Here is a 17,397-nt window from a genome sequence, read left to right as displayed (position 1 = left end):
TAGAAATCCCATGTGCCCTGCCTATTCATTCCCACCCCCTATCAACCCCTCATGTTTATACTGTCTCCACAGTTTTAACTTTTCCAGAAAGTCATACAGTTGGAATCATATAGTATGGAGCCTTTCAGACTGGTTTCTTCCACTAAGTATAGCATGCATTTAAGGTTTCTTCATGTCTTTTCATGGCTTGATAGCTCATTTGTTTTTAGTGCTGAATAATAATCTATTATTTATCCATTTACCTATTGAAGGACATCTTTGTTGTCGTTGCTGTTGAGTCGCTCAGTAGTGTCCGACTCTGCGATTCCATGAACTGCAGCACGCCAGGATTCCCTGTCCTTTACCACCTCCCAGAGTATGCTCAAGCTCATGTCCATTGGGTTGGTGATGCCATCTAACCATCCTGTCCTCTGTCGCCCCTTCTCCTCCTGCCTTCAATCTTTCCCAGCATCAGGGTCTTGTACAATGAGTTGGCTCTTCACATCAGGTGCCCAAAGTACTAGAGTTTCAGCTTTGGCACCAGTCCTTCCAATGAATATTCAGGACTGATTTCCTTTAGGATTGACTGGTTTGATCTCCTTGCTGTCCAAGGGACTCTGAAGAGTCCTCTCCAACAGCACAGTTTAAAAGCATCAATTCTTTGGCCTTCAGCCTTCTTTATGGTCCAACTCTCACATCTGTACATCACTACTGGAAAAACCATAGCTTTGAATATATGTACCTTTGTCGGCAAAGTAGTGTCTCTGCTTTCTAATACAATGAGTTTGTCACAGCTTTTTTCCCAAGGAACAAGTGTCTTTTAATTTCATGACTGCAGTCACTGTCAGCAGTGATTTTGGAGCCCAAGAAATTAAAGCCTGTCACTATTTCTGTTATTTCCCCATCTATTTGCCTTGAAGTGATGGGACTGGATGTCTTGATCCTGATTTTTGAATGCTGAGTTTTAAGCCAGCCTTTTCACTCTCCTCTCACCCTCGTCAAGAGGCTCTTTAGTTCTCTTCACTTCCTGTCAAAACGGTAGTGTCATCTGCATAGCTGAGGTTATTGATATTTCTCCAGCAATTCTCATTCCAGTCTGTGCTTCATCCAGCCTGCTTGGTTGCTTCCAAGTTTTACATCTTCCTTTTCAATTTGTATACCATTTAGTTCCTTTCCCTTGTTATTTCCACATTAGCTGGAACTTTCAGGATGATGCTGAAAAGAAGTTGTCAAAGGGAACACTCTTGTCTTACACCCAATCTTAGTGGGAAAGGTTTGAGTTTCTCACCATGAGCTGTAGATTTTTTTGTCGACATGCTTTATCAAGTTGAGGTAGTTCCCCCATTATTCCTAAGCTTAAGGAAAGACTTTATCATGAAGGTGTTGGATTTTGTCAAACACTTTTTCTGCACTATAGATACGATTTTGTGATTTTTTTAGCCTGTTGATATGACAGTTTACATGAATTAACTTTCAAAGGTTGAACCAGACTTGCATAGCTGGCATAAATCCCAACTGACCATGTTGTAGAATTCTTCTTACACATCGTTGTATTTGATTCGTTAACACTTTGTTGAGAAACTTTCACATCTATGTTCATGAAAGATACTGGTCTGTAGTTTTCTTTTCCTATACTGTTTTTGTCTCATTTTCATATTAGGGTAATGCCAGCCTCAAAGCCTGGAAAATCCCATGGACGGAGGGGCCTGGTGGGCTGCAGTCCATGGAGTTGCTAGCAGTCGGACACGACTGAGTGACTTCACTTTCATGCGTTGAGAAGGAAATGGCAACCCACTCCAGTATTCTTGCCTGGAGAATCCCAGGGACAGGGGAGCCTGGTGGGCTGCCGTCTATGGGGTCGCACAGAGTCGGACACGACTGAAGTGATTTAGCAGCAGCAGCATCAACCTCAAAGAATGAGTTAGAAAACATTCCCTCTGCTTCTAGCCTTTGAAAGAGACTGTAGAGAACTGATATAATTTCTTAAGTGTTTGGCAGAATTCATCAGTGAATCTGTCTGGGCCTGGTGCTGTTTTAGAAGGTTATTAATTATTGACTCAATTTCTTAATAGATATAGCCTATTTGGACTGTCTGTTTCTTGTGAGACTCTTAGCAAAAGAATTTTTTAAAGGAACTGTCTATTTTATCTAGGTTGCCCAATTTCCAGGCATGGAGTTGTTTGCGCTACTCCTTTATAATCCTTTTCAGGTCCACAGGCCCCACAGTGACAGCCCTTCTTTCATTTCCGATAACAGTAATCTGTGCCTCCTCTCCTTTTTTCTTAGCTGGTGGAGGCTTATCTATTTTGTCAATCTTTTTAAAGAACTAGCTTTTGGTTTCACTGAAAACAGAAAATCAATAGAGACAAATCAATTTAATTGACTTTTGCTCTAATTCTATTTCTTCTGCTTTTTTTGGATTTAACTTGCTCTTCCTTTCCTAGTTTCCTAAAAGCTTAGATTACTAATCTTCTCTTCTAATATATACATTCAATGGTGTACGTTTCCAGAAAAAGCAATGCTTTCACTGCATCCTCCAAATTTTGATAAACTGTGCTTTCATTTTCAGTACAAAATCTTTTATATTTCACTTGAGATTTATTCCATGGCACATTGTTATTTAGAAGTTTGTTACTTTAATCTGCATGTATTTGGGATTTTCCAGTTAACTTTGTTAGTGACTTCTAGTTTAATTCCATTTTGTTCTGAGAGCAGACGTTACATAATTTCTATTCTTTTGAATTTGTTAAAGTGTGTTTTATGGCCTAGAATGTGCTCTATCATGGTAAATATTTCATGTGAACTTAGAATGTATACTCTGAAGCTGTTGGATGAAGCAGTCTACAGACGTCAACTATGTCCAGCTGTTTGATAGCGCTATTGATTATGTCCTTACTCATTTTTTACTACTTGATCTATTTCTGATAGAGGAGTGTTGGAGTCTCCATCTCTAACAGTTGATTCATCTATTTTCCCCTGCAGTTCAATCAGTTTTTCTCTCACATAGTTTGATACTCTGTTCTTAGGTGCATACATATTAAGGATTGTTATGTCTTCCCAAAGAAGGGACCCTTTGATCCCTATATAAGACCCTTCTTTATCCCTGATAACTTCCCCTGCTTTGAAGTATATTGTGTCTGAAATTTATATGGCTACTCCTGCTTTGTCCTTTTTTTTAAAATTGAAATATAGTGATTTACCATGTTCTGTTAATTTCTGCTGCACATCAAAGTAAATTCAATTATATATATATATATATATATATATATATGAAGTGCAGTGTTAGTCACTCAGCTGTGTCCAACTCTTTGTGACCCCATGGACTATAGCCCGCCAGGCTCTTTTGTCCTTGGGATTCTTCAGTCTATGGGGTTGCACAGAGTCGGACATGACTAAAGCGACTTAGCAGCAGCAGCAGCACATATATATATATATATATATATATATATATATATATATATACACACACACACACACACACACACACATACGTATATATTACACACACACACACACACATATACACACACATTCTTTTCAGTTATTATTCTACATTGTGGTGTATCTCAGGACACTGAGCATAGCTCCCTGTGCTATGCAGGAGGACCTTGCTGTTCATCCATTCTATATAATAGTTTGCATCTGTTAACCCCAGACTTCCAGTCTGTCCCTCTTCCATTCACTCTCCTCCCTGACAAACACAAGTCTGTTTCTCTATGCCTGTGAGTCTGTTTATGTTTCGTGGATATGTTAATTTATGTCATGTTTCAGATTCCATATATAAGTGGTATCATATGGTATTTGTCTGACTTACTTCACTTATTATCATCATATCCAGATCCAACCATGTTGCTGTAAATGGCATTATTTCATTCTTTTTTATGGCTGAGTGGTATTCAATTGCATATTTGAGCCATATTTTCTTTATTCATTTATATGTTGATGAACAACAGGTTGTGTCCATGTCTTGGTTACTGTGACTAATGCTGCTATGAACATAGGGGTGCATGTATCTTTATGAGTTGTAGTTTTGTCTGGGTATATGCCCAGAAGTGGGATTGCTGGATCATATGAGGTTAACTGTTTTTAGTTTTTTGAGGTACCGGCATAATGTTTCCACAGTGGCTGTACCAACTTACATTCCCATACTTCTGCTTTCTTTTGATTAGGGTTAGCATGATTTTTTTTTCTTCATCCATTATTTGTATGTGTCTTTCTGTTTAAAGTGGGTTTCCTATACACAACATATTGCTGTTCTTCAATCCTCAGTCATGTCAAACTCTTTGCGACCCCACAGACTGCAGCATGCCAGGCTTCCCTGTCCTTCACTATCTCCCAGAGTTTGCTCAAACTCATGTCTGATGAATTGGTGAGGGCATCCAACCATCTCATCCTCTGTAGCCCCCTTCTCCTCCTGCCTTCAATCCTTCCCAGCATCAGGGTCTTTTCGAATGAGTTGGATCTTCGCATCAGGTGGCCAAAGTATTGGAGCTTCATCTATAGCATCAGTCCTTTCAATGAATATTCAGGGTTGATTTCCTTTAGGATTGAATGGTTTGATCTCCTTGCTATCCAAGGAACTCTCAAGAGCCTTCTCCAGTACCAGAGTTTGAAAGCAACTTTCAACTGGCTCATTTAGAGCACTGACTACTGATACACTTGGATTAATAGTTACTATATTCATTACACTTTTCTATTTGTTTCCCTCATTCTTTATTCCTATTTTTATCTTCAACTCTCTTTCTGCCTTTTGCAGTTTTACTTCAGCATAAATTTAATAAAAATCCATTTTCTCTACATTCTTAGCCTACAGTTGCACTTTAAAAAAATTTTCATGGTTGGACTACAGATTACTGTACACATTTACAGCTGATCTATCTACTTTCATAGATACTGTCAGTTTTTTTAGAAACAAAATAACCCTGATTCTTCAGTCCTGTCCCTTATTATCACTGTCACCCACACAAAATCAGACCTCTGACCATCAGAAGAAGGGGGAAAATTAATGACTACTAAGTAAGAAGCCAAAGTTTCCGCTACTTTGAGTTTGCAAGACAATGTGGTATGAGGAAAATATCAGAAGATGCAAGACACCTATTAGAGAAGAAAGTCAAAGCAATTTTATTACAACCCACTGAAAAGAAAAATGTAATGAAAGAAAAAAGAATCATTAGCTGTATTATAAGCTAAAATCTGATGAAGCATCCCCCGTCACCCCTAAAATCACTGTGAAATCACCCAGGCTTAAGTGATATATTATAATTCACAGAGCAAACAGAATAGTTTACAGAGCTGTCACCACTGTGGACAAAAATAGCCTCAGAGATCATCTAGTTCAATTGCTTTATTTTACAAATGAGAAAAACAGGGTTCAGAGAAGCTGAACCTTGGAAGGGCACACAGGCTAGAATCTGGTTTGTCTGACTTAGAAGCCAAGATTCCTCTCGCTATTACATTTTGGATCTCTTTACCTTCTTACAGTTTAATAAGTTAACAGCACCAATGTGGGAGCTAGCATTCTTTATATTCATGTGTTTAGCAGTCTTTATATTCATGTGTTTAGCTGTAAATATCTGCACATATTTGGATTTTAAAAAATAATATATTTTAAAAATCAAAGCAGTGGACTTCCCTGGTGGTACGGTAGGAAAGAATCTGCCTGTGAAGGCAGGGTACATGGGCTTGACCCCTGGTCCAGGAAGATTCCACATGACAGGGAGCAACTTAAGCCCGTGGGCCACAAGTACTGAAGCGTGAACACTTAGAGCCTGTGCTCTGAAACAAGAGAAGCCACCGCAATGAGAAGCTCATGCGCCACAACCAAGAGTAGCCCCTGCTCACCACAAGTGGAGAAAAGCCCAAATGGCAACGAAGACCCAGCGAGCCAAAAATAAATAAATATATAATTTTTTAAAGCAGTAACAAAGGACTCATCACTATCCCATAACTGTAGAAATATGGCCCCACTTTAGAAAAAATTTCCATGTAGCATGACAACCTTAACCTTCTTTTTAGAGCCCTCTATCTGTGGTAATTACAATTATGAAGTGAAACTCACAGTACAGAGTCCAGGAATAAGAGACGTTTTCAGTTCTTAGAAAACAATCACACGAAAGAGGAGACTCAATCCTAAGATTATTTAAACACAAAATATCACATTGCCTACTAGAAAATACATGTAACTGAAAGTTACATTAACATTTATTAAAATTTATTGAATTAACGTTTATTAAGACATTCATTAAAATTATTAACAGTTTTTATGGTTAGTAAACAAGGAAGGGGCTCTCCTGGCGGCTCAGTTGGTAGAAAACCCGCCTGCAATGCGGGAGACCTGGATTCGACCCCTCAGTTGGGAAGATCCCCTGGAGAAGGGGATGGCTACCCACTCCAGCATCCTGGCCTGGAGAATTTCACGGACTGTATAGTCCATGGCACGGCAAAGAGTCAGACACGACTGAGCGACTTTCACTTTCAAACATGGAAGCTACACACAACAATTCATATTTCTTGGTGAAGCTTATTTTGAACAGTTTCCATTTATAAACAAATACTTTAGATAAGGCTACTCAAATATGCCCTCACTTAACCATAAATATAAATCTTCAGCACAAGATAACATTTTATATTATCAGCAGCTTGAGAAAAAGAAATCTAGTCACAAATATATGCATATGTCCTAAGGTCATGATATTTAACTATTAAATCACATATATTCTCAATTAATAGATAATCTAATTATGCTCCACCAGCAAATTACATGTATTATATATAACCTTAAACATTAATTTAGAACAGGGCTAAAAAAATCAAGTAAGAATCAGATTTCACAACTACTATGGGGGTGGTATCTTCATCCTGATTTGAAATATACCAGTTAAAATCATTAGATACACTAGAAAGATTTGATCTTATCTCTAAAATCCTATGCTTGAACTCTAACACAGTGAGTAAATACAAATATGGCTTTCTGTGGTAGGTAGGAATCAATGTGGTTCTGTAAATATATTACACACAGAAACCTCTTTCGGGTGTGGGAAACAAAATGATCAACTTTATTAAATGGGTTTATGAAAATGTACTTTAGTCAAGTTTATGCAGCAGCATTTTACTTTTTAAGTGATTTTATGTTATTCTTTAAGTGATTTATATAATTAATATTTTTTTCCATTCAGCAGCTGAACCAAAAGGAAGACTTCCCCCAGTTACATAACAAGAGTTGTCAATACCTTTAAAGAAATTATCCTTGTATTCAGTAAGATTTTCAGCATAAATTATCTGTATTTAGTACAACATCAATTTGGGACAATATAAAAAAATTAACATTTGTGTCACTGGAGTCCTAGAAGGAGAGGAGAAAGAAACTAAGAAAAGAAAAAAATTCTGAAGAAATAACAGTTGGAGATTTTGCAATTTTTGGTAAAGACATACATTTATACATTCAATACGTTTAGTGAACAACAAATAGGATAAATGGAAAGAAAACCATGCCGAGACACATCATTATCAAACTGTTAGACCCAATGATAAAGAAAAATTGTTTTTCTCAGGCTGCTTTTAAAGACAAGTTACATATAAAAGAAATACTCAAATACTTGGATTTCTTATCAGAAACCAGGGAGGCCAGAACGCTGAAAAAAAAAAACAAAAACATAAAAAACCTGTCAAACAAGAATTCTGTATGACATGAAAGTGTCCTTTAGAAATGAAGGCAAAATAAAAACATTCTCAGATAAAAGAGAACTAAAGGAAATTAATTCCCAGCTGACTTGCTCTATAAGAAATGCTAAATGAAGTTTTTTTCAGGCTGAAGGGAAATGCTACCAGAAGGGAAACAGATCTTCAAATATGAAGGAAGCAGGATTTATTGAAAGCAAAAATTTTAATGTTATCTGGGAAGGAATTCAGTGTACTACATATATTACATGGCAAATCTAACACACAGAGTGGAGAGTAAGGACTTTTGGATTTTTTTAAACTTTAAGTGGTAAAATTGACTGTGAAAAGATATATATTTACATTACAATCCCTAGAACAACTACTAAGAAAATAATAAAGATATGGTCAAAATGCCATTAGGTATGCAAAAATAGTATATCCAAATAATCCAAAAGAAGAAAAGAGGGAACAAAGGAGCAAAAATTAAAAGGGATGGACAAAATTAACAGAATCCAGCCATATCAATAAATATATTAAATGTAATGATCTGAATACAATAGGGTCAATTCATGAAAAAACAAAACAAAAACAAAAAGCCATTGACAACATTAATGTATTTATACCTAATAACAGCTTCAAAGTACATGGAAGTGAAACTGATTTTATCAGGAAGGGAAAGACAGATAATCCACAATTAGAGAAAAACTTTAGCATGTCTCTCCCAGTATCAAAAAGGACAGGCACCAAAAAGAACAAGTAAATAGAAAAATTAGCAAAGATACAGATGACCTAAACAATGCTATTAATCAATTAAACCCAGTATTTTCAGAATGTTACAGAACATTCTACCTAAGAACAAAAGAATATACATTATTTTTAACTGCACTTAACACATTCAGCAATGTAGATCATATTCTGGGCCAAAAACCGTAACTTAACACAATAAAATAAAATGAAATCATACAAAGGATGTACTCTGGCCATGACAGAACTAAACCAGAAATCAGGAACAGAAAGACATTTGGAAAATCCACAAGTATTTGAAAATGAAAGTATATTCTCTAATAGTAAAGCATATTGAATAAAAGAAGAAAACTAATTCTAAATGTCCCATGTAAAGAGGAAATCTCAAAGGACACTAGAAAGTATTTTGAATTGAATGAAAATGAAAATATATCAAAATTGTGATATGGAAATTAAAGCAGTATTCAGAGGACAATTTAAATATTAAATGTTTCTTGCACAAAAGAAGTTCTCACAACCTATGGTTACCAAAAGGGTAAACGGAAGGAGGGACACATCAGGAGTCTGGGGTGAGCAGGTCCACGTTACCATACATAAAACAGGTAACTAACGAGGACCCACTACAGAGCACAGAGTACTACACTCAAGACTCTGTAATAACCTGTTACAGTTAAATCTGAAAAAGAATAAAATAACCACAAACAAGCTGAAGAATAGAAATTAATGAAGGTGCAAACAGAAAAATAGAGAAATTTAATGAATCCTAAAGCTGCTTCTTTGAAAAAAATCATTAAAACTGATAATCCTCTAACAAGAGTTACAAAAGAAGACAGAAGCTTGCATCAGGAGTCAAAGAGGGGATTATCAGTACCTTAAGACATCAAAAAGATCAAAGGAATATTATGAAAAATTTTATGCACAAAAATCCCACAATTTGGGAGCACCCTTGGTGGCTCAGTGGTAAAGAATCCACCTGCTAATGCAGGAGACGAGGGTTCGACCCCTGAGTGGGGACGCCCCCACATGTCACGGAGCAAGGAAGCTCGTGTGCCACAGCTGCTGACCTGCGCTCTAGAGCCTGAGAGCCACAACGCTGAAGCCCATGCACCCAGAGCCCGGCTGGCAGTAAGAGAAGCCACAGCAATGAGAAGGCCGTGGGCTGAAAGGGGGCGCTCCCCAAGTACAGAAAAGCCCACACAGCAACAGACACCTAGTACAGCCAATAATAAAGAAGTAAACTTTAAAAAAAAAAAAAATCCCACAATCTGAATAAAAGAACCACTTCCTAAGAGACATACAAATTACTCAAAGGAAAACAAATAAACAAAAAAAACAGTAACCCAAATAGTCTTACATTTATTTTAAAGAGTGGAATTCATAGGTAAAAACACATCCTAAGAAAGAAAACTTGAAACACAGACAGTTTCAATGGCAAATTCTACTAAACATTTAAGGAAGAAATGACACAAACTTGAACATCATCTAGTAAGCAGAAGAGGAGGGAACGCTTTCCAATTTATGAAGCCAATATGTTATTATCCTGATACTCAAAACAGGCAAAGATATTACAAGAAAACTACAGATTAATACCACTTATCAACATAGACCTAAGTACCCTCAACTAAAAATACAGCAGACTGAATCCTGCAGTGCGTTAGAGGAATACTACGTCACAAACAAGCGGGGTTTATTTTGGGATCACATGTCTCATTCAAACAGAACCAACATAATTCAACATATTTTAGACTAAATAAGAAAAAAAAAATCATGATTATCACATTTTTTAAAAAGTATTTTTTCATGATTTAAAAAAACCCTCAGCACACTAGGAATAAAAAGGAACTTCTATAACTTGATGAAGAGTATTGATGAAAATTACAGCTAATATCCTATTTAATGGTAAAAGACTGAAAGCTTTCCTTCTAAGATCAGGAAAAAGGCAAGTCTGTCTACTTTCATCACTTCTATTCATTCTCATACTGAAGTTCTAGTTTGCAAAATAAGTCAAGGAAAATAAATAAAAGGCATACAGATTAGGAAAGAAGAAATTAAACTGTCTCTATTCACAGATGGGAGTATTATCTATAGAGAAAATCCCAAGGAATCTTTAAAAAAAAAATCCTAGAATGAGTTTAGAAAAATTGCTGAATGCAAAGTTAACACACAAAAAGCAACTGTATTTCTAAATACCAGCAATTAACAACTACAAGTAAAAAATATTTTTAAAAAACTGTACATTTACAATATGAAAGAAGGAAAGAAAAAGAAAATACAAATGCTTAGATATGAATCTGACAAAAATTTTGCAAGATTTGTATGCTGAAAACTACAAAACATGAAAGAAATACAGACAACCTAAATAGAGAAAGAAACCACACTCGTAGACTGGAAGACTAATTATTGCTAACATATTAATTTGATCTATTGATCAATATTCAATGCAAGCTTAATCAAAATCCCAGCAGGACTTATAGTAGATATAACCACCTCAAATTTATGAGGAAAGGCAAAGACGTTAAAATAGTCAAAGCAATTTTGATAGAACAGAACATAGCTGGGAGCCTCACACTGTGTGATTTCAAGGATTACTACAAAGCTGCAATAATCAAGGCACTATGGTATCAAAAGGGAGAGCCATAAGCAGAATAAAGAGTTCAGAAATCAATTCACATGAACATTATCAACTGATTTTTGGCAAAAGTACAAAATCAATTGAATGGATATATAATCTTTTCAACAAATGCTTCTGGATATTTGTGTGCCAAAAACATTAACATCAATCTATACTTAATACCTAACACAAATATTAATTCAAAAACATCATAGACCTAACTGCCATATCCAATATTTTAAAACTTCTAGGAAAAAAGACATGAGAAAACATGTAGGTTAGGCAAAGAGTTCTTGGATATGAAAACAAAAGCACAGTCCATGACACCGATATATTAAACTTGATCAAAATGAAAAACTTTTGTTTAAAGGAAGATATCAGTTAAGAGGATAAAAGACAAGACATTCACTGGCAGAAAACATCTGTAGATCACACATCTGACAGAGAACCTGTATTTGCAATATACAAAGTACTTTCAAAATTCAAAAATAAGAAAAGAGTCCAACAAAATAGGGGTAATTAAATTGTGTTGGGACAATGTAGTATCCATTTGGAAAAGAAAAAAATCCACTAACTTAAGTTACATGCCTAATTTAACTACAAGTGAATCATAAAGCTAAATTTAAAGAGTATAATGATAAAGCTATCAGAAACAAATATGTTACCTTTGTGACTTAGGTTAAGGAAAGACTTCTTGAGTAAACAAAAACTCAAAATCATTAACAATAACGGAAAATGCTGAAAAACTTGACTACATTAAAATTAAGACCTCATGTTCAATGACACAATAAAGAATGAAAAGGCACACTGGAATGGGAGATGGTATCTGTAAAACACATGGTTCATGAAGGGTTCATATCCAGAATATATAAAGGACTACCACAGATTAGTAAGGAAAGAGAGAAGTAAAAAGAACAGCGAAGTGTTTAACAGGCACTTTATCTATGTGTGTGTGCTCCTCTGTCCATGGGATTTCCCAGGCAGGAATACCGCAGAGGGTTGCCATTTCCTTCTCCAGGCCATCTTCCTGAGCCAGGGATTGAATCTGCATCCCCTGCATAATAGGCAGGTGGGTTCTTTACCACTGAGCCACCTGGGAAGCCCCAAGAGGCTATACAAATGTCTAATGAACATATAAAAAGGTACCTGACACTAGTACTAAAAAAAAAACCCTCTCCAACTTTGTAAATAATAAGATACTACCACATACCACAGAATGGCTAAATAAGGAAGTATGGCAAAAACCAAGAACATGGTTCAACGATGTGGACCAACAAGAATTCTCACACAGTGCTGATGGGAATGTAGACTGTTTAAGAATATGGCATTCTCTACTGAGGTGAATATATGCATAGCCTTAAATATCAGGAATTCTACACCTACATATATAACCTTATAGAAATGCATGGTTATGGGCAACAGAAGACAAGCTTATGAAAGCTGCATTGTTTACAAAAGGCAAAAACTGGAAGTAACCCAACTATCCCCCAACAGGAGAATACGGATCAACTGTGGGGCAAGCACTCAGTGGGAGATATGAACAATCTTTAGCAACAAGAACACAGGCAAACTTTTATCTATTTTTTTTTTACAGGCAAACTTTTAAAATGAGACAGTTTCTGCAAAAGAACCCAGATCCAGAAGAATACATGTTGTATGACTCATTTAATTAAACATGTAAAATTAAATTATATTGCTTAGGAAAGAATAATTAGGTGGCAAAATTATAAAAGAACACTAAGAAAGAGACTATAATAAAAGTCAGGCTACTGGTTACACTGTGGTGTGGGAGGAAATAGTTCTAATCACAAAGGGGGCACAAAGGGCCCTTGTGAGGTGCCAGCATGTTCTGTTTCTTGATCTGGGTAGAGGTTACATTTAAATGACTCATCATATTCTCTACTTATTTACATGTTTTAAGTGAGCTATATTTCATAATTTTAAAAAGATAAAAAGGAGGAGAAAAATTCAGATATGAGTGCTTCAACATTCTTTCAAAATATCAATTAAAACACATTTGAACTAAGATGAAACGTACATCAAAAAATTGGCAGAAGACACAGACTCTGAAATGATATTTCAGCTTAAGAAAAGTAGCTTCCTTTGTTGGTTTGTCAAGTTTCATTCTCCTGAACTAATGTTTGAAATGAAAATGAAAGTCACCTGAGTATTGGAAAAGAAAGCTACTCACCCTTACACCCATGCCTTTCCCCCAACTATCATTTGGATCTACAAGGGAATTAAGAATAAAAATAGAAATTTTATTACCAGAAATTTGCGCAAGGCCATCTGAAAAAACTCAAATAAACGAATTAATGTAATACAGTTTCTATGTAAACAAAATCCCCAAATCCTCACTGTACATATCTATCTTCCAAACTAATGATAAAAACTTGACATACATTATTTTGTAACTGTTTTCTTATATACAAAGACAAATATAGTCTAAAATGAATAAATATTTTTTGAGCTTGTACAAGAGAACATGCTTCATTATCACTTGGGTAAGAAATATTCAAATCACTGAGTCTCTAGAAAAACTGAGGGAAAAAATGATACATTAATAAAATATTTATGTAATTTACATGTTTTCCTCAAAAAGTAATTATACTAAGATATGAAAAAATATCTCAAGGTTTTATCATTGTAATTTAATGAAAATGTGTATTTGTTTAATTGACTCAAATCACTTTCTAAATATTCTAAATATTCTAAAATTATCAGCTAAAATATTTCATTTGTGAACATGATTTGGGATGGGATGTGACATCAGAAGTTTCCTACCCCAAATCTGACTCTGGCTAGTACAGGTTCTTCGGTTTATACAACATTACCAATGTATTAGGCAGCTAGACTTGTTTTTGTGTGCTGTTCTGGCAGCATGACCTGAATGAAAACTGAACCCCATATTATCAAAAAATGGTTTTATCACACAGTTCTTGGCTTTATTAGGCAGTTCTTAACAGAGAATAACATCCCTGAATCCCCTCTTCACCTGTGGCCTTTCTATTGTTTCCTGTGCTGCTTTTAAGCTTTGCTCAGCAATCCTGCAAACTTTATTTTTATTTACTGATTATGAGTTAGACTTGTCATTCAACAGTAAAGTTTGGCTTTTGAGGATTGTCAGGGAAATGCAAATGCTAAAAACTTAATTAAATGCCTTCCTTAAGAACCAACGTCCATTCCTCAGCATTGAGGGAACAGCGGATTAAGTACCTTTGGCAGAGAACAAGGTAGAACAAGTCCACCTCCAGCCGTCCCTTTTAAAGTCAGTATTCTTGACAGACCTTTAGCAGAATGGTGCATACGATAAGATTATTTTTCATAAGAGCCTTTGCTTGCCTGCATTTCAAGTGCATGTATTTTTTGGTTTTGGTCCCAACCCCCTTTTTTTTTTAAAGAATTCACCCTTCCTATGTTAAAGTGATTTGAATTGTCTAAGCAAGAACTGACGGAAATACAAGAACTAAAGAGTGTCTTGATGATAATCAAAGAGGAGAGTAAAAGAGGAAAGTGAAAAAGCTTGCTTAAAACTCAACACTCAAAAAACAAAGATCATGGCATCTGATCCCATCACTTCATGACAAATAGAAGGTGAAAAAATGGAAACAGTGACAGATTTTATTTTCTTGGGCTCCAAAATCACTGCAGGTGGTGACTGCAGCCATGAAATTAAAAGACGCTTGCTCCTTGGAAGAAAAGCTATGAACAACCTAGACAGCATATTAAAAAGCAGAGACATTACTTTGCTGACAAAGGTCCATCTAGTCAAAGCTATGGTTTTTCCAGTAGTCATGTATGGATGTGAGAGTTGGATCATAAAGAAAGCATCAGAAAACTGATGCTTTTGAACTGTGGTGTTGGAGAAGACTCTTGAGAGTCCCTTGGACTGCAAGGATTTCAAACCAGTCAATCCTAAAGGAAATCAGTCCTTAATCTTCATCGGAAGGACTGATGCTGAAGCTGAAACTCCAATACTTTGGCCACCTGATGCAAAGAACTGACTCAACTGAAAAGACCCTGATGCTGGGAAAAACTGAAGGTGGGAGAAGGGGATGACAGGATGAGATGGTTGGATGGAATCACTGACTCGAAGGGCATGAGTCTGAGCAAGCGCCAGGACTTGGTGATGGACAGGTATGCCTGGTGTGCTGCAGTCCATGGGGTCACAAAGAGTCGGACATGACTGAGCATCTGAACAGAACTGAACTTATAGTAAGTCCTTTGTATACATGGATCATAAATACTTGAGAAAAAAAATTTCAGAAAGTTCCCCAAATCAAAATTTGAATTTGTCCCAGGCCAGCAGCTATATATAGCATTTACATTGTATTTACAACTATTTACATAGTATTTATGCTGTATTAGATATTATAAGTCATCTAGAGATGATTTAAAGTATATGGGAGGATGGGAGGATATGTATGGGTTATACAAAAGTATATTTTTGTATATATGGGTATACTGTTTCATACAAGTGTCTTGTTGAGCATCCACAGATTTTGGCTATCTGGCAGATGAGATAGGGTAACAGTGGGGAGTTCCTAGAACCAATACTCCACCGATGAGGGATGGCTATATGGGTCTAAATACAGATAATTCAAATAGGGTGTCTATCTCCAGAGAGTTACTGAACATGACACAACTGAATTAAGATGAGAGTTACAAAGAAGTTCGAAGTAATATAGCCATCTAATTAGGGTGATATAATACCACCTAGGGGACCAGGAAAGGTGCTCCATAAAAAGAGATACTTAAATCTTGTATTAATTTTGTTTAGCTGTGTAAGAAATGCCCATAAGTACAGCAGCTTAAAGCAGTAATCATCTGTTAGTTAGAGTTCTGTAGGGTAGAAGTCCAGGTATGGTGTTGGCTGGGTTCTCTGCTCAGGGTAGCTCGTAAAGCTGGAACCAAGGTGTCAGTGGGCTGTGCTCACAAAAGGAAGCCCAACTAAGGAAGAATTCCCTTCCAAGGCTCATGCAGGCAAAATCTGGTTCCTGTGGTTGTGAGACTGAAGTTCCAATATTCCTTTCTGACGATCAACTGGAAGGTTCCTTCCTTTTGCTCCCATAGACAATTGTTGACCTGTGGCCCCTCCATCTTCAAAATCAACAGCAGATAATCTGCCTCATATTCCATTCCTTACTCCCTGTGTTTCTGACTCTAGATTGAGGTTTAAACAGCTCATGTCATCAGGTCAGGCCCCCCCAGCTATTCTCACTTTTGGAAAGTGAACTGTGCTAGATGTCATAAACTCACAGGAGTGCCATCCTATCATATTTACAGTACAGGGGATTCTACAGGATATGTACACCAGGAAGTGAGGACTTTGTGGACCACTGGAAGAGCTCTGACTGCCATAAGCTGCAACTTGTAGAATGAAGAGAAATGGAAGACGAGATGAAGAGAGCTGGAAGCAATGTGGGCACAACTGATACCCAGAGTCAAGAAAGAGCATTAACGACATGGGGAAAAGTATGTATGACTGGTCTCCCCAGTGCCCAGCATAGTTAATAGCACGTTTTTGTTAAGAGAATGAACCAATATACCAAATTATATCAAGTTAGACTATCAAATATTTACTAAGGGCTTACATACTTACAGCTACAAGAGAAAAACTAAGAAATTTGTTCTAATCTAAGTCACTGGGCAGAAACAGGGGTGACAAGCCAGGGGGGACAACACAGACAGAAAACAGAACTGGACATTAAGAAAATGAGGCTCTTAAGCTATCTCTGCTAAATGGAAGTGACCACATCAAATAAACTCCAGGGGTCTCAGCTGAATGGCATAACTACTATACCTCCAAAATCCCTTTCCAGTGCTATCTATCTTACACAATGGAAGGCTTGATCCTTGCCCTGGAGCAAATTCTATTTAAGAAGTTTTGAATCCAGTTTTAATTCATGTTGTAATCTACATATTGCTCTATTAGTAATAATATTAAAACAACAAGTCCACAGAGCATCCTAATCACGGAATTGACTCTCCTCAGGTGTATGCATTTAGCAGCAATCAGATATTCCTAGGCTAAGGCTTACTTGCTTTTCATAAAAAAATAAAATAAAATAAAAACACCAAAATTCCATATCAATAAGAGTAAGAGGAAGCAAAGGTGATGCCATCTATGAATGGGCAATTTTAATTATCAGATACAACACAATTGTTTTGAAAACTAATGTAGAGAATTTCTTTTTCAAAAAGATTGCTGGACTATAATAGAAAATTGCCATTTCACAAAATATGTTAGGTGCAACTGTGAAAACATTCATTGGAATGTTAGCTGTTTCAATCAATAAAATGCTTCTTAATGGCTTTTATAAAGTTAAGTATATTTTTAATAGGCATATTTCCCTGAGCTGAAGAGACAGAGCTGGCAGTCTGGGGGAGAAAACCAGGATAAG

At 36.3% G+C, this 17,397-nt stretch overlaps 1 protein-coding gene across 5 annotated transcripts in view; it reads right to left on the bottom strand.

Annotated features, from left to right (window-relative positions):
* Positions 1–17,397, bottom strand: part of ANKRD28 (ankyrin repeat domain 28) — a 195,071-nt gene that overhangs the window by 89,561 nt on the left and 88,113 nt on the right. For 2 of the 5 annotated variants that reach the window (XM_061167274.1, XM_061167272.1), the window contains exon 3: positions 13,185–13,222. The exons of the other annotated variants lie outside the window; for them this stretch is intronic. In XM_061167274.1, the coding sequence (XP_061023257.1) occupies positions 13,185–13,196 (12 nt within the window). In that variant the 5' untranslated portion in view covers positions 13,197–13,222. The remainder of the gene's footprint in view (positions 1–13,184; positions 13,223–17,397) is intronic. 5 annotated transcript variants of the gene reach the window in all.

Source organism: Dama dama, chromosome 19 (assembly GCF_033118175.1).
Source record: "Dama dama isolate Ldn47 chromosome 19, ASM3311817v1, whole genome shotgun sequence".
Taxonomy (NCBI): Eukaryota; Metazoa; Chordata; class Mammalia; order Artiodactyla; family Cervidae; genus Dama; species Dama dama.
Note: the sequence above shows the minus strand (reverse complement) of the source record. Positions and strands in the feature narration are given on the sequence as shown.